The sequence below is a fragment of the Urocitellus parryii genome, chromosome 7 (assembly GCF_045843805.1).
Source record: "Urocitellus parryii isolate mUroPar1 chromosome 7, mUroPar1.hap1, whole genome shotgun sequence".
Classification (NCBI taxonomy): Eukaryota; Metazoa; Chordata; class Mammalia; order Rodentia; family Sciuridae; genus Urocitellus; species Urocitellus parryii.
The window spans coordinates 125,983,042-126,001,836 of record NC_135537.1 but is presented as its reverse complement, the minus strand read 5'-3'; the positions used below and the strand labels follow the sequence as shown (position 1 = coordinate 126,001,836).

Here is an 18,795-nt window from a genome sequence, read left to right as displayed (position 1 = left end):
TTACTTTTTGAAAAAAAAAAGAAGAGTAACAGATAGCATTTCCATCTTCCCACCATTCTTCCAAGCAATGACTACCTCACATTCTGTGTTACAGTTTCTACTTTCTGGAAAATGCTTCTGACATCTGGGCTCCACAAACTTAACTCCGTGCAGTCCTGGCTTTCTGTTCAGGGAATCAGACTTCAAACTGAATGCCTCAGATAGTTTGTGGAATGGCCCTGAAGCTAAGGAATCACATTGCTATTCAAGTTCTGAGGTTCAGGCATGATTGCATCCTAAGAAAACCCACCGGACTAGCAAAATCTCCCAAGTCTGATTTTAATGAGAAAACTTCAATGACATGGCAGGAAACTCAGTTCTCAAACTCTCTATCATCCTGGGAAACAATTAGAGCAGATAGTTTCCTTCATCCATTTCACAACATTTGGAAGGTTTTTATTCCCCCTTGCAGAGAACTAGAAGATGACTTGATGAGGAAGAGAGGCCCAGTCTCTCATCCTTTCCCAACAGACACTCGAACCTGTATAGGCCCTTTTGCAATCCCAGTCCTGCTCTTGGATCAGAAGACCAGTTGTGATTACTCATTCTGATTCAGATATCACACGCATCTTAACAGTGCCCGGGAACAGTGAACCTTGGAATGAATATGCTTATTGCCGACTTACTGGGGTTTCTCCAAATATGAAAGACTTTTCCAAGTAGAGACAAAGTAGAAAACTTGAAAAGTAATGGTCAGAGCAGATAAACCAGATCAGACCCACTGTGGGATAACAGCTCTTCACTCAGATTGGAGTGATAATCCCTCAAAAGAGGAGGGTATAGTCTAACCCTGGCTCAGCAGAGGATGTGCCCCTCAGCTTTTATTGCCATTTATCTATGACCTCTACCTCTCCAGAGGGGACCAAAGAATTTGTAAAGCAATGATGGCAGAAAGTCCTCTGCTCTGGGCAGGAGAGATCTGGCTCACATACGAGTAGGTCAAAGGATGGATCCACTGTGTAAAAATCAGTGAACATTTATTGAGCACTTGCTGTCTTCCAAGTATCACATGAAATATTTTTATTTCTTTTGTTCATTTTTTTTTGGTTGACTCCATAGCTTAGCTATTGTAAATAGCGATGCAATAAATTCAAGTGTGCAAATATCTCTTTGATGTGATTTCATTTCCTTTGGATACATACCCAGTAGTAGGATTGCTGCATCATCTAGTTATTCTATTTTTAGTTTTTTTGAGGAATCTCCATGTTGCTTGCTACAGAGACTATAGTAACTTCTATAGATCTTTCCTAATTTTAAAGCTACTCACTTTATTTCACTTTATGAATTAACCTTGTTTTGTTTATATGTAAAAATATATGTGACTTTTAAAATATATTTTCAAAGAGTCCAAAATTAAGCAATGTATTTGCTTCTTGCCAAACAGCATAAGGATTAGAGAGTACTTTAATTCTGATCATTCCCTCCCAACTTCTGTTATTGTTTTATAATATAGCTAATGTTGTCTTGTTGCTGCTGAGAATCTGCTTTCAGTCTAATTGCTATTCCTTTTCAGCTTTGTCTTTTTTAGTTGCTTTTAATAGTTTCCCTTCTTCTTTGATGTTTCCGAATTTTACCACATAGTCAGAATTTATTTTTTTATTCATTGTACTCATGATTGATATGCTTCTTCAAGATAAGCGCTGTAGCCTTTTATCAATTTTCGAAAATTCTTAACTCCAAATATAGCTCCCAAAGTAACTTCCAGCCAGAAATCATGATGCAACTCAGGAGGCTGAGGCAAAAGGATCTGAAGTTTGAGGCCAGCCTGGGCAATGTACTGAGCACCCCTGGGTTCAATCCCCTGTACTGAAAAAAAAAACCAAAAGAACAACAACAAAAAAAACTTCAAATATTGTCTCTATTTCGTTCTTTCTATTCTCTATTTCTTCCTACTAGGACTGTCTGAATCTTCTCATTCTATCTTCCAAGTCTCATAAACTTACATATTTTCTACCTTTGTTTCTGAGCTGCATTTGTAACAATTTCTTTAGGTCTCTCTTCCAGTGTGTTTCTTTCTTTTCAACTCAAGCCTCTTATATTTACCTGTACATTTTTTTAATTTAAATAACTGTCATATTTTTAGAAGTCTAGTTCGTTCTTTTTCACATATGCCTGTTCTTTTGGTAATGACCTTATTATGTGCTTCTTTTATATCTACTTGTTCTGGGACAAGGACATACTTGTTCTGTCGGCCTTCCCAGCCCTTTCTAGACTTTAAACACCACTATTCATGAGATAAGGTTTTTTTTGTTTTTGTTTTTGTTTTTTTTTTAGCTTCCAGAAATGAGGGAGAATATGCAGTATTTGTCTTTCTCTTTTAAGTTGTTCAGTCATCTTTCGTTCTCAGGATGCCAATCCTTCTGGGATTTAGGAGGTGTTCACTTCATTGGAAAAGGCCTTCTAACTGTCCCCTTTGGTAGCACTTCTTCTTGTTGTGAGAACATGTTCAATAAGGATCATTGCTTTTTCTTGTGGACTTTCACAAGTTATCAGTAGTTGATTCTATTTTGGAGTCTGAGGGCAGAGAGCATTGAGGTTTGTATTTAAGTGACATGTTCTTACAGAAAGCTCTCTTCCTGTTGCTTAGGTTTCTCTTCTTATTGTTTTTAAGAGAGAGAGAGAGAGAGAGAGAGAATTTTTTAATATTTATTTTTTAGTTTTTGGAGGACACAACATCTTTGTTTGTATGTGGTGCTGAGGATCGAACCCGGGCCACACGCATGCCAGGCGAGCGCGCTACCGCTTGAGCCACATCCCCAGCCCTCTCTTCTTATTTTTAACCTGTGATAAGAAATTTTCTGAAAATAAAAATACTCCATTAAAAGAGATTTTCTTTGTGAATTTATGTATTAACTATTTCATTAAACTTTTTTTTTAAAGAAAATTATTTTGCTTCTTTCCATGGACTTCCACTGCTTGGCATGGAGTTCATTTTAAAGCAATATATATTTTTTCTCATTTTGAGGAAATCATCTCATCAGCTATGGAGCTAAGAAGCTGGCATATTTCCTAACTATGAGAACCGACAGCTCAGTCTGTGAGAGCAAGATTGTGTACACTGTCCTTCCATTCAGGCTTGATATAGGGCTTTTCCAACTTCTTCCCACTTTTCCCATTTCCATTCACTCCACCCCATACACAGACACACACTACGCACACAGAAAGATCAGCTTGATTCTCTGGAAACCCTATTTAGTTTGAACAATGGCCTGCTATTTATTTTCTCAACAGGTCCAGGAAGCCAGGGTGACTGAAGTAAAAATCAACGAGGCCAGAGAGCACTATCGGCCAGCAGCTGCCCAAGCCTCTCTGCTCTACTTCATCATGAATGACCTCAGCAAGATACACCCAATGTATCAGTTCTCTCTCAAGGTGATTTATACCTGGAGTTTTTTTTTTTTTTTTTGAATAATCGTAATCAAGCGGTGTTATGTCTCTAATGTAATTTCCCATGAGAGCTTATCCGTGTGCTTCATTAGTTACAGCAGATCTTGAAGATCAGGGCCAGGAGTACTGCTTCATTGGCTTCAGACCTGTATTACAGGTCCTCATTTCTTTAATTGAGTCTTCTATAATTCATTAGAACAGAAGCAGGTGCCACAGCAAGGCTTAGCTTCATTCATTCCATAAGCAAATTCAGTATGGGTGGATACTGGATGTGTGCATGTTGGATGTGTGAACGAGGATATCAGAGAAATGTCAGAAATTATTCCTGTCCCCAGAGATGATTGGATATGCACGTCACTTGTATTGATGAAAGACCAGTGCAGGCCATCATAACAGTCAACTTTAAATTACTTTTCTTATTACTTTAATATCCCCCAAAGCAACTGTTTTATGGTTGTTGCAATATTCCTGAAGCCAAAGTTGTTAGCAAATTTCAAGTGCTGACTAAACTCATCTTACCCATGAAAAAATAAAACCCATAAATTTTAAGTGAACCTCGGAAACTATCATTCTCCCCTAGTGAATTCATTAAATGACCACAATTAAAGAAGCATTAAAAGGAGATCAAACGTTTCTGAGCAACTTCATTGGTTTGACCCAACAGAGAGGACATGCACATGTACAAATAGGAGAGAGACAGAGAGAACATATGTATATGGACAGAGAGATTTCACACACACACACACACACACACACACACACACACCTCAGTATGTGTATTACATGCTAAGTCATCATGTGGAGGTCAAGGTGTGGATATGGTTATGAATACCTGAGAAATCAGAAGACCCCCCAGTACCGGGGGCTCATTTAATTGGAGAGGGCTTTTCCAATCCTTTTTTTTCCAATCCATTTCCCAATCCTTTTCCCTTAACTCAAAGTCTCTGCAGATTGGAAGACATGTGGTTATAATATTTTATGTTTTTAAGAGAAACCCGATCCTTGGCCTTATAGTCAGATTATGAAAACATATGAAAGAAATATAAGATATTTCAAAAACAGATATAAAAGTTAGCATAAGCCTATTACCTATAGGGTCATCCCCCTAGTTCCAAGAGTAGTTGAAGTTGACTATCAGAAGCCTACCATGGTGTCTTGGAAAACAAGATCTGAGATGAAATTCATGAAAATGTGGGCTAAAACATGTTGTCAGTTACTCTGCAGCAACAGCATCCTGATCTAGGAAACTCTGAAGCACTACTTTTAAAAAAAGAAAGAGGTGCACTTTGGGTCTCCGTGTTGTTATGAAGAATTGCCAAGGACAACCACCTTTCATTGATCAACTAGATCATTGAAAACAGATGGAAATTCTGAATGATAAATAGCAATGGGATGGGTCTTCAAAAGAACAATGCATTTGAAAGTCTCCTGTGATTTGATTTTTAAAAAGCTAGCTACTGGAGTTTCTACAGATTCGATTTTCATATGAGGATCAATTTTGCAGTTCTCATTTCTGGCACACAAAGGAGGGACATTCTCAGAGTATGAAAACCCCAGAGAGACCAATGTGCCAGGAGCCACATGTCCCATCTTTCAAAGTGTTTTGAGCAAGAATGCGTTAAAATGTTTGTACTTGCTTTTACACAAGCAGAAATTCATCCAAATGCAAGTTTTGAATGAACTTGAAGTTCAACATGTGGTTAAGATGGGAATGAAAGCAAAGTAACTTTTTCTTCAAAACTCAACCAAAAGCTGGGAGACATACATAGAAGACACCACAGTGCCATAGGTGAGAGGCCACCTCCCTAAGATCTCCTGCATACTGATGGGAGGCCCAGCGTAGCTGCTGTGTGCACTCTATAGAAAGGCATGACTGGAGGAATACCATTTCTCCATGAGATGGGAAAGGGATCATCAGATAGACAGAAGCAAGATGAATACAGATCATGGGTTTCAAACAGGGAACCCAAGGTCTTGTTGATCTCTTCTCTTTGGTCCACAGAAGGCTTTTCAAATACATGAATAGGTTACCAATATTTTAAAATAAGGAGAATTAGTCTGAAGGTATACCTCAGTGGTAGAGGGCTTACCTAGATGCATCAGACTTGGGTTCCATCTCCAGCACCACAAATAATATTATAATAATATAAAGAGAATTCACATAAACACCGATTTGGTGCTTCTCGTGAAAATTGGGAAGATTGACAACATTGTATTCACATTCCACATGGCATGAATTTGTAGCTGCTTCTCCCTAGGTGGGCACATGCCCTCTGTGTCCTGGTAGTCTTCCTCCTCCCTATTTGGTCTTGTATACCTGGTTCCTGGAGGCATTTGAGTTGGACAGTCTTGATCTAGAGCATCTTTCATTCTCTTGGGCATTAGCAGAGCAAAGTGATTCATTCATTCAACCATTCTTTTTCGGTCCTATAATATGCACAGAGCTGGACTCGATTTTGAGAAATGCAACTATTTTTATTCAAGTAGAAAGACAAAACACTAGGCAATCACTCATGGTCCCTAAAAATGTTCCAAAAGCTTGTGAGTATCTACCAGGGGAGCGTAAGTCAATAACCAGACCATGTGGGCAGAACAGACCTTCTGGAGAAAGCTGTGGGAGTGAGGATCAGGCCCAGCACCAGCGTTGTTCAAAACCACAAAGGGAAAGAAACAGGGAAGTTCTTTATAAGTTGGAAAAAAAAGAAGTCAAATGAGCTCAGTATAAAGAAAATCCTGGATATATCCAGATTTTTCATTTTCTTTAATTCTTTTCCTGAATTGGGAATCATTTTATTTAAACTTAGTAACTCGAGATTCATTGCTGATTACTGTTATTTTGATAGAGCCTTAGAAGAAAGCTATAGTAACCACCTGGAAAAGATATCCATCCATCTCCATGGACCTATTCTGCACATGGAAGCTTCTCAAATTGCTCTGTGTGGTTCTAGAGAGCTATTGTTTCATCAGCTCATAGTCAACTAGTATTTCACCTAAAATCCACCAAGTGAAGGCATACATCACAATGGATTGGGTTGAAGATTTTGCTGAGATGAAGACTCCAAGGGCTTTGTTAACCAGAAGAAATGTGGATCTGTGAATGGAGAGAGAAATTCACATTTTTTTCCGATTTTGCAAATGAAGAACTACTGAGACTCAAATCTTATGTGGTTTCCATCTAGGTTCAAATACTTGGTCTCAAAAAGACTTTAGATTTTTTTCTTCTTTTTCCTTCTTCTTAAAGCCACAAAAGGAAAATAGAGAAGAAACTAGAAATCTGCAGAACCAAGAATCTAAAAGGTCCAATTGTATCTTGGCTTTTATTTTCTTTAAGGATTTGTTCTATTCATGTCACACTTAGAGGGTAGCATTCCAAATATTCATTTTTTATGAGTAGTCATTATTTAAGTTTAAAACAAGAGAAAATTAACTTATGTGATTTTTTTTTACTGCCCATCATACCCACAATATATAGTTCTAAAGAAGAACCCAAAGCTGGCTGTACTCCCACCATTGCAGAAGGGTTCATAAGGGAAAAAGGACACTTTCAAGGACTCTTCAAATGACTGCAAAATTAATAGGAAAAGAACAAATAATATCTGAGACTCTGATCATTATCAAAGGAAAAATCATTAACTAAAAATATTCTCACTGCCTGTTATGTGCAAGGGTCAGTTCAACAAAGTTGTACGGAGGATTGTTTCTGCCCCCAAGAATTTTATCCCATGCTGTAGAGCATCATTAATCCCAGCTGTGGTCTACTTTCTATTCAGGTAGTTATCCCACAAAAACTTACTGAATTTAAAGTATATTGACTACTGGATGTTTGTTCTTCACTGATCAAAGCCTTGGGCTCTTCTCTGTATGTCCTTGTATTTGATCCTTTTCTTTTACTAAAAGAACAATATCATCACAGATTGGGGAAGTTTTAAAGTTATAAAGAAAAGAGTTTTATTTCTGTTCACCGTTCTTAGTCCAAGGTCAAGAGGCCACATCTGGTGATGGCCTTATTGCTGGCAGTCCTTATTGAAGTGGGGCAAGGCATGTGTGTTTCCTGGTCTCTCTCCTTATAAATCCACCACTCAGGGGTGCAGGGGCACACTCCTGTAATCCCAGCATCTGAGGAGGCTGAGACAGGAAGATCACGAGTTCAAAGCCAGCCTCAGCAAAAGCAAGGCACTAATAAGGGAGACCCTGTCTCTAAATAAATTACAGAATTATGGATTGGGGATGTGACTCAGTGGCCGAGTAACCCATGAGTTCAATCCCTGGTACTACCCTCCCCGCACCAAAAAAAAAAAATCTCTATTCAATTTTAGGAGTTCCACCCTGATGATCTTATCCAGTTTTACCTTCCTCCCAAATTCCCTCTCTCTTATTCCATAATCACATTAAGCTTCCACTCTCCTAATACCTCACACTAGGGATTAAAATCCAATATGACTTTTAAAAGGCACAAACTACATCCAAACAGTGGCAGCCCCATAGCGATCTAATTGTTCATCTGAGCAAACTAAGAGCTAAAGCATCTTCTCTTGTTACCATGGTCTCTTCTTGTCTTCCCCAGATATACTGGGATCACTTTTCACCGGGTGGGCTGGAAAAATGACCACTCATATAATAAAAGGAGGTCCATGTAAGTCACCAAGATGCCACCCTTCTGTCCTCAGGCCTTCCGGATCGTCTTCCAGAAGGCTGTAGAGAAAGCCGCTCCTGGTGAGAGCCTCAAGGAGCGGGTCACCAATCTAATAGACAACATAACCTTTTCTGTGTACCAGTATACGACCCGCGGACTCTTCGAGTGCGATAAGTTGACCTACCTTGCCCAACTCACCTTTCAGGTAAAAGTAAAACGAAAAAAATAATTTCTAGAAGATGGGTCATTTTTAGTGCCCAGTCATCAGATCTTAAGAAATTTTCTTTTCTTTTTCTTTTTTTTTTTTTTTCTCCCACTAGCTGGGGATAGAACCCAGGAACTAAGTTAGTGCTCTACCATTAAGTCATGCCACAGCCCTAAAACTTTCTTCTTCTAACATCACTTTCCAAAGAAGTTCCAATAGGATACATGCATGCTGCCCCCACATGGTCCCCCTCATGACAGATATGCTGAATCAAACATGGTACTTTTTCTTGCTGATCCTGGATGAGCTCTGATCCTTCTAAAAAATATCCCTCCAGCAGCCACTACTAGTCCATCCAAACTGGCATTGAAGATGGAACTAGAGCGCCATACTGAAAACTAGAAGATTTTTCCAATGCCATCAGAAGTTTTGTTCCATCAATATTTATCTAGATAATAAGTTTACTGACCTCACCTTCTCCTGGGTTAAGAAATCACACAAGACATTGTAGCAACCATGGCCTTAGAAAATTTTCAACAACTTTGGTTCTTAAAGGCCTGGGAAAATTGGAGACTTCTAATATTGCTGCATCTTGAATGAGAAACCCTGGTCTTCCATTTAATTTCAGTATCAAAAAGTCATTTAAAATTTACTTCCTTTCACTTATCCCCCTAATCATTTAGAATTTGGATTTTTTTTCAATATATACCTTGGTATCACAGACTAGACTATCTCAAAGGCCACTTCCAATTCCAAAAGTCAGATATTGTATCATTTTTGTGTTGACTCCATGTTCCAAAATCCAGCTCTATAGATGTGAGCATCCCTTAGTCCTCACACGTTCTGTAATTCCCAGGCCAGCCTAAATGATAGCTTGGCCTTAGAAAATACAGGGGTTCCACCTCTCACTGAAAATCATGTCTCTAACCAAGCCAAAAGCTTTTCCCCTCCTGCACACACTGTTGTAATTCCCTTCCAAACCTCTGCATTTTTCATTCCCCCCCCCATCTGAAAGTCCTACCTTCCTGTTCAATATTCCCATTCTCTTAGCTTTTCAAGACCTAATTCAAACTGACTTAAAGAGGGCTGAGGATGTGGCTCAGTGATAGAATGCTAGCCTGGTAAATACAAGGCCTTTGGTTTATTCCCCAGTACTGGGGGCGGAGGCCGGGGCAGAGGGGGGGAACTACTTATAGAAAATTTAGTCAATTTAAACCCTTCCTTCCTCTGGCTTGCTGGCCACTCCCTTGTTCAGGGACCTCTCTCCTATTTTTAATTCACATATGTGCTTCTATTTTGCATAAATTCACATTGTTGATTCATATGTGTGTTTCTATTTTGCGTGTGTTCATATGTCACTTTGGCACTTTCCTCAAATCATGTCATTTGTATGTGTCATCTGCTCAATTAAATTTCAGGCACATACTCCGTGGCATTTATGATTGATACATAATAAATGCCTGCTAACCAAGATATATAGTCATCCACCGGGTATATTTAAGTCACTGTGATATTGGGGTTGAAAACAGATGCACATAGGAGTAATTTGCATAAATATACACTTTCTTCCACTCCATCCTCTCTAAATAACCAAAATTGATGGGCAAGCTCTAGTGTCAGAGGCAGCAATAATTATGCTGAGTGACAATCCCTAAGATCCCCTGAACTTGAGGCCACCACAAGCTAAAGAAATATGGTGTCATGTTCCCTCCTTTGCAGATCCTCCTCATGAACCAGGAAATCAGTGCAGCAGAATTGGATTTCCTGCTTCGATCTCCAGCGCAGACAGGCACCCCTAGCCCAGTGGAGTTCCTCTCCCATCAGGCCTGGGGAGGTGTCAAGGTCAGTACTGCTTCCTGTGAAAAAGTCAAGTTCTCATCTCTTAGTTTCCTCCAGACGCTTGTCCCTACGGTGTCAACGAGACTCTCAATTTTTGAGTTCAAGCATAGAGCGGGGTCCCTTTTCCTGTACACCCACAGCAGGCTCAACTTTCTGAGCATGCATTTTGGTGTGTGAGGGCTCTGTCTCCAGGGGAGAAAGGAACCTTAAGTCCCTATAAACTTCTCTGAGCTGCCTTCATCTACCAAGGTTCAGGACTGGAATACGGGCTCTGTGGTGAGTCCCTGGGACTGATGTGGAGCTGCTGCTGCAGTAGCATTTCTAAAAAAGCAGACATCTCCATATGAATCTGAACTCAGACTCCAAGCAGGGAATGCATTCCAACCTGGGACGGTGGCAGTGACAAGAATTCATGCTTATTGAGTGCCTCAGAAAGGCAAGGTCTCATTTCACTGCCTTGTCCGTCTTGGCAATAGGTGTTATGGGTTTCCATTTAACATTTGAGGAAGTTGAGGTCCCACTTCTTACTAGTGGCAAATTCAGAACTCACATTTTGGCCTGGCTGGGGGCCAAGCCCATTTTCATTCCATATTGTGCAGCTTAGTTGGGATTTTATAAATGTTGAAAAGAATCAATAAAGTCCTTTCAATAGGCACTGTGCCTACATTAAGAAAACCTGACATGATGCCTGCAGGAAAGGACAACTGAGTGAATCCCAACTCCAGAGAGTCCAGTCCCTACGGGATGAGTCACCTACAGAATGGCATCTGCATAAGATGAATCCTACTTATGATCTTCCATATTTGTTGCATTTTTACGCAGACTTGATTCACAAAGAATTATGAGTCTACAGCAATGGGATTGGTTTTCTTTCTCTTTATATATCTTCCTCGGATTTTTTTAAGTAATTGTGGATTCACAGGCAATTGTAAGACATAATACACATATATCCCTTGCACCCAGCTTCCTGCAATGATAACATCTTGTAATACTAGATACAGTCACATATCCAGGAAATTAACATTGACATGATCCACCAATCTTAGTCTGATTTCACCAGTTTTACAGAAATTCGTGTGTGTGTGTGTGTGCTTGTGTGTGCTTAGTTAGAGGACATGTGTAGAGTCATGTAATCACCACCACAGTCAAGACCCAGAAAGTTCCATTTTACAGAGCTTCCTCATGTTGGCCTTTTATAATCACAGTGTCCTCCTTCCTTACCCAGTTCCTACTACCAACCAACCACGAATCAGCTCTCCATTTATATAACATTTGTCATCTCAAGGATGGAATGGAAACATATGGCACATAACTTTTTGGAATGGGCTTGTTCACTTAGCATAATTCCCTTGAGATCCATCCAAGCTGATTTACTTTATAACAAAAGCCCCGAAATAAATCATTTATGTGCAGGCTTCCCTCTTTCAAAGGAGTCGTCTTAAGAAATTCTAGGCTAATTCCACTAATGCTACCATTGCTCAAAATCCTTTCCTAACTTCTTTTTCAGAGTCTATAGCTTATCCTTTCAATCAACCTTAGGACTCTATAAAAATCAGGAATCATCAAACTTTTCATGAGGGACCACATAGTAAATATTGAGGGAACCACTCAACCGTGCCAAAGACACATACAGTGTGGAAATGAATGGACATGGCTGAGTTCCCGTAAAATTTTATTTAACAAAACAGGTGGTGGGCCAGATTGAGCCTGAAAGTTATAGTTTGCTGATCCTTGATTTAAATAATAAAGGTGGAATTTAATTTTTATTTAACTTCATTCATCATCCTGAGCCCAATCTGGTGAATGAAAAGGGAAATAATATGATGGGAAAGAAACAAAGGAGGATTTCCTTCACAACAGCAACCAAAACCACAAACTTACAAAACCTTTTAAGAATAATTGTAATAAATGCAGATATCTGGGAAAACCATCAACTTTTCTACCACACAGAATATGAAAAAAATAGATAACACTTTTAGAGTGTATTTATTCTAGGGTAGCACTGTCCAAAAGAAATGTAATGCAAGCCACATTTGTAATTTTAAATTTTTTTTTATTACCCACATGAAGAAGTGTAAAAAGAAATGAATGGAATAAGTTTTAATAAAATAAGTAAAATATTTTCTTTGACCCGGTACAGCCAAAATATTATCATTTCCGTGCGCAGCTTTTATAAAATGATTGTGTTTGCTTTCCATTACTGTGACAAAATATCTGGAATAAACCACTTAAAAGGAGAAAGTGTTTATTTTGGCTCACAGTTTCAGAGGTTTCAGTTCATGATTGCTTGACACTGATGCTCTGGGCATTTAGTGAGGCAGAAAAACATGGCAAAAGTGAATAGCAGAAGAAAGCTGTTCATCTCATGGCAACCAAAGAGCCAGAGAGAGAGAGAGAGAGAGAGAGAGAGGGCAGAGACCAGGGTCCCAAAATGTCCTTCAGGGGCACACCCCCAATGACTTAACTTCCTTCTACCACCTCCTGAAGTTCCCACTACCACCCAATAGTGCCACAAGCTAGTGGCAAAGCCTTTTTTTTTTAATCACACAAACTTTGGGGGGACATTTAGGATCCAAACTGTCAATTAGAAAACAATTTTATATTTTTTGCTAAGTCTTTGACATCCGATGTGTAATTTTTATACATAAAGCTCATCTCAATTTAGAAGTTAAATATTCATTCAAAACACTTGTATTTCAACTTCATAAAAGTTAAGAGTTGAAACAATGGGTTCCTATACCCAAGTCAACTTAAACATCTTTAAAAGTTTTCCTATGACTAAAATAAGTTCCAGTTTCTACACTTCAATTTTAAAGGCATTAACATGAAATAGAATTAAAAATTCAGGGCATGGCCTCGTGCACCTGTGGTCCCAACTTCTCGGGAAGCTGAGGCAGGAGGATCACTTGAGCCTAGGAGGTCAAGGACAGTCTGGCTCATGTGACAAGACTATCTTAGATTTTTTAAAAAAATCAGTCCTGGGATAGCAGAGGATAGGAAAGGCAGCAGAATACAACAGTCACTAGTATGGCAATATGTAAATCAGTGGATGTGTAACTGATGTGATTCTGCAATCTGTATACGGGGTAAAAATGGGAGTTCATAACCCACTTGAATCAAAGTGTGAAATATGATATATCAAGAACTATGTAATGTTTTGAACAACCAATAAAAAAAAGAGAAAAAAAATAAAAATAAAAAAATAAAAAAATCAGTCCTTCTGTCACAATAACCACACTTCAAGTGCCCAATGGTCACTCATGGCCAGTGGTTACCTTTTGGACAATATGATCCTAGACCTTGAGAATAACAACTCATAGTCTGATTATTTTATGAAAAAATAGGTTCTGAAAAGCAATTTTGAACGAGCCCATCTGCAGAACTAGAACAATGAGAGAAATGGATTTGTCAACACAGGCTCTGGAATCAGATATACCAGGGTTCCCTTTCAAGTCTGTGTGTGCAAATGGCCTCTCGTATGTTGTCTTAGTCCTCTTGTTGCCAGGGCAAGGGCAGGGGTTTCCAGGGGGTCCTGAGTCAGGGTTCTCCTCCTCCCAAGCAAAGAATTGAAGGAGACCCAGGAGGTTGGCAGGAAAGGCAGAGGCTTATTGAAAGTGAAAGTAACACATTGGGAGGGTAGATTGGGTGGAGGGTAGAGTGGGTACAGGGTAGAGTGGCTCAAGGCTCTGTCTACACCATAGGCCTCACTTTTATTCTCCCCTTCTCCCTTAGCTGGATCTGAGGTTGATTGGCACTTGAATGACAGCTGAATTTTATATAATTTCTTTTCTACTGCCCATGTATGTTTCTTTTTCCCTCAGAAAATGCACAGAAGGGGAGCAAACCACAATGCTAATGATAGGTTCAACAGCAACAAGTTAACTTTAGGTCGGTCTTTTGGGCTATTGCACATACCTGAGACTGAGAGTGTTCCCTTCGTGAGAATTCTTGAATTCCCTTTGTGGTCATCTAGCTTTCTCACTTTAACCACAAGATGGCCATGTTTTCCTTCACAAGAAGGGGCTTAAGGTACAGTGCGGTGAGGGCCTAGGTGGAGCTGAGAACCCTAAGAGATGGTTCCTTCCATGTGCCCTATCTCCTACCTTAACACTCTGAGCCTTCGGATCCTTATCTGCAAAATGGCCATCCTACCTAGCACCTTTGTCGAGGGTTGTCAGACTGCATTAATGTGCAGTAAGTGGAAGCAGATGATGGTGCCTTGATTTGAGGCACCATAAATCCAATCTCAGTCTGTGACTCCACCATCTTCACAGGATGAAGATGAAAATTGGTTTCCTCTGTGCGGTTTTTTTTTTCCTCTTGTTACAAGGGCACCGGTCATACTGAATATATGAGGCCTACCCTTATATCCTCATCTTAAATTAATTACATCGACACAAAGATTCTGTTTCTAAATAAAGTCAGGTTCACAGTCTGGGAGGCTAGTTCTTCAATATATCTTTTTTGATGGACACGATTTATCCTATAACAATTATGATTCTTTATTACCCTGTAAGACACATAAGCACTGTCATTGATACCAGTTGAGCTTGATAGAATTTGTCCATAGAAAGAAAAACTTTCAGGAACTCTAAGTTGCCCAGTTGGGCCTAGTCCAGTTTCCTTTCTCTATATTATCACACAAAGCCCTCTGCAGTAAAAGTCAAGAAGAATAAGTGATTCACAGGCATTCATTTTACATAGCTCAACTCAAAAGCTATTGTGCAATTTCATTCCATTCCTCTTTTCACAAAATGAGTTGTTTGGTTGGCTTGGCTTGGCTTGGCTTCCTTCTGCTCTTCATTTTGTTTTGTGGGCGGGGCTCATCTGGCTGTTCAAAGTCTTTTGCAAATGAGCAAAGCTTTATCTTTCTATATGAGCTTGTTGAGGGAAGCAGCAAAGTCCAGATCCTTCAAAACTCAAGCGCAGTCATAGATGCACACAGGTGAGGGACAATGTGATATGTGGTATACATGATCTTTGATAAATACTCTTTTAAAATATTCGGTTGGATTTTAGCCTAAAGCAACAAAATAATATAATTAAATAGGACATGATCTTAAAAAAATTTTAGAGGCTGGGGTTGTGGCTCACCTAGCATGTGCAAGGCCCTGGGTTCAATCCTCAGCACAACATAAAAATAAATAAAATAAAGGCATGCGTCCAATTACAACTAAAAAAATAAATATTAAAAAAAATCTAAAGCATTCTATCTAATGAGGAAGGTTGATTGTCTTGTTTCCCCAGAAGAACTAATAAGCAGGAAATGGATGAAATCTTTCTGATAAAATCCTGCTTTTATTATTATCCTTTGGAAGGATTTTTTCAATCCCATCAAATGCTGAACTGTAAGGTAATAGGAATGTGTTCTCTTCATTAGGAAATCTCATCTGTGATGAATTTCTTTGTTAACCTTTGAAAAGGCCTCTCACTACCACTCTGGTTGCCAGTTTAGCTCAGTTGTATTTTGCTATGCAGTCCAAAGTAATTAGGTTAATTAGTCATTTCCATTTAGCTTATTAGAAGGCTAGAAATCCCTTTCCCTCATTTGGGAGATTAAACGTTGCAATTGTGTTCACTCCAGAGCTTCAAGAAACTGTGCTTCAGACCCAGTCCTTGGCAGCTGGGAGTGCTGATCACAGTGTAGTTTTCTCCTTTTTATGGAGATGCTGGGGGAGGTAATTGGCCTGCAGAAGGGTTAATGATGATGTAAGCTGGGGAGAGGAGGTGAGTGGCTATCTGGAAGAAGATGAAAGTTGGTTCCCCAGCACAGACAGAAATAATTACAGCAGCTGCAGCTTTTCTCAGTCCATCAAGAGCCCTCCTGCTGGCCACCCAGATGTCAAACTTTATTAATTGAACACTCGCAAAGTGCCAGGCCATGCCTTAGAAATTTCTTGCCCACCGGGAGCTCACAATCTTGTGGGAGTAACAGATAAGTAAACCGGTAATTGCAATTCAATAGCTATCCAGCCCCCGAGGAAGGACCAGGGAGGACTTTATAGTTTTCAAAACTTTGCATCTACTTGAGAGTAAGAGAAGCGGCAGGTGATTACTCGGCCTCACTTTCCAGATGAAAAATCCAAAACTCATGAAGGTATAAAACCAGTCTCCAAGTCCCGTGGCTCATCACCAGAAATCTTGTCTATCTGAGATTCCTCCACTGTCTCATTCACTGCTTCTCAGCATGAATGAAGATGTGGTCTTCCCTGCTGTAAGTGGTCAGCATGAAATTGGGAAGTCGCAGAGTACCTGTGAAAGGATCTATGTTCATCCCCCTGGAGGAAAAGAATAGGCAAGTCCAGGTCAAGTGGATGGGTCCTTCTGCAGCTTCACCTTGCCCTTCTCACCAGATTCTTATCCTGCAACCACACTGTTTTCTGCCATGCCCTACCTTCCAGACTGGCTCTTATTGATCCTTCTCATAAAATGCCCTTCCCTTCCATCTCTACCTGACAGAACTCTATACATCTCCCAAGACCATACTCATCTCCTTCCTCCTCAATTTAGGCTTGTAAGCTCCTTGAAAGTCCATGTCTTTTTGTTCACTTTTGTGATTCCAAGTCCCTAGGAAGTAGTAGGCATGCAATAAATGTTAAAAGAATGATGAATGAGTCAATGAATGAAGGGATTCAAATAACAAGAATGTATTGGTTTTTTTTACAAAATTCATGGCACTGTCATAGCTGCTTTAAACATGAGGTCTAGCTTTGGAGAAATCAAACACATCAACAGAGTTGAACAATGATGGAGGGACTACAGGTCAGTAAGTATCTAGGCTAGTGGTGTTGGTGGGCACTCTGGATAAACGGGATAGACACTCATCCATCCAAAATGTAGCTCCTGTGTCAAGACTGATGAAGACGCACACATACCAAAAGGGTATGTAAAAGTTGATTATTCCAATAATGTGGTATACATGGTATGCAAAAGCAAAGGTGATCCCAAGCATTCTAAAAATGGCTTGAGAGAGCCAGGACAAGAAACCACCTTGGGTACTTATGGTAGTTAGGGGGTGAGTCCGGAGCGGCTGCTCCTGGGCACAGGCAGGGGCTTACCTGGTACAACATCCCTCCTGCATCTAAGGAGGAAATGGCCAGGCTTAGTGATCAGCTTGCCCAGATGTGAGCAGAAGAGGAAGAAGGAGGAATATGGCTTAAATGCTATCAGCAACCAAACATCTGAAACTGATTGAAGGTTTAGTAAAGTTTCCAACTCTGTGAGTAGCTCTATGTGCTCCACCCCAGGGGAAGGACTACATGTTCTACGTTATAGAGTCTGTGCCTGGGGAAAGTCGCTGACTTTGAACTGGCCCTTGACAACTCAGAGAACCTTAATAAATAGAAAGCATGACCAGCACAAGAAAAGCAAGGAGTAAAATTTAGTGGAGAAGACCACTTGCACGTGGTAGAAGTAGTGCAAACAAGGAACTGGGTGGGGAACGAGTCAGGCATACTTCCAGGTAGGAGACTGGTAAGCTGAGACAAGGTAGAACACAGCAGCATACCTGGTAAACTGGATGAACTGGGGGGAAGAAATACATGAAAAGATTTCATTACTTAGCTATGTCCAAATAGACTTAATCCACACAGAAATAGACAACTCATGGAAATTTTAATAGTTGGCATTAATACAAAGTCAATGAGATATTTTGAGAGATGAATTGACAGGATTTGGTGGCAGAGTGGGTGTGCAGATGGAAAGAAGAAGCCTATGACTTAGGTGTCCATGTACCATAACCAGAATGATAATGGTACCCCTCTGTGCCCCTCTTTTCCATGTGATATCATGCAAGTGAGTATGGCTCAGTCTCTGCTGTCTACAGTCTCCTAAACTGGTCATTTGATAATTTTGCATATTACTGGGAGCAGTCTGCTGAGGGTGAACTGGTCAGAATCCTCCCTCTTCTTTGATTTTTTTTTTTCCTGGAGGAAGATCCAAGACTCCAAACAGACTATACATGAGACAGAGTTGTGTATATAATACCACACTTTCCTTTCAACCTCCAACGCAACACAAATTACAGCTTTTTAGAGACTGCATTTTGGAGCAAGATTCTTTGCAATTTCCCAGGCCCTTTCATCAATGGAAGAATTCTTTAATCTGGATCGAGACATTGAAGGATCTGCCAAGAGCTGGAAGAAGTTTGTGGAGTCAGAATGTCCCGAGAAGGAGAAGTTCCCCCAGGAGTGGAAGAACAAGACAGCCCTTCAGCGCCTCTGCATGATGAGGGCCATGCGGCCTGACCGGATGACCTACGCCATGAGGTAGAGAACATGGGATGGTGGGAGGCCTGGGACGGGCACTCCAAAAGACAGTCTCAGGACGACGGCAAGGCTAAAGTGTTATCCAGCTTTTCACTGCTATGATCAAATTATCTGACAAGAACGATTTTAGAGGAAGAAAATTTATGTTGGTTCACAGTTTCTGATGTTCAGTCTATGGTTGGCTGACTCCATTGCTCTAGGCCAGAGACAGAACATTATGGCGGAAGGGCATGGAAAAGAAAATCTGCTCAAGTCATGGCAGCCAGGAAGAAGAGGGGTGGGGCAGAGGGGCCAGGAACAGGTATAGTCCAGGCCATGTCCCCAGTGACCTATTTCTCCCAGTCACACCTCAGCTGCCTACAGTTACCACCCAGCAATCTATTCAAATTATTAATCCGTCAAGCAGACTAATCTACTAGTGAGGT

At 40.2% G+C, this 18,795-nt stretch overlaps 1 protein-coding gene across 1 annotated transcript in view; it reads left to right on the top strand.

The window, feature by feature from the left end:
- Positions 1–18,795, top strand: part of Dnah9 (dynein axonemal heavy chain 9) — a 340,627-nt gene that overhangs the window by 268,160 nt on the left and 53,672 nt on the right. Inside the window, exons 57-60 of the mRNA XM_026390513.2 lie at positions 3,271–3,411; positions 8,094–8,264; positions 9,984–10,106; positions 18,177–18,370. Of these exons, the coding sequence (XP_026246298.2) occupies positions 3,271–3,411; positions 8,094–8,264; positions 9,984–10,106; positions 18,177–18,370 (629 nt within the window). The remainder of the gene's footprint in view (positions 1–3,270; positions 3,412–8,093; positions 8,265–9,983; positions 10,107–18,176; positions 18,371–18,795) is intronic.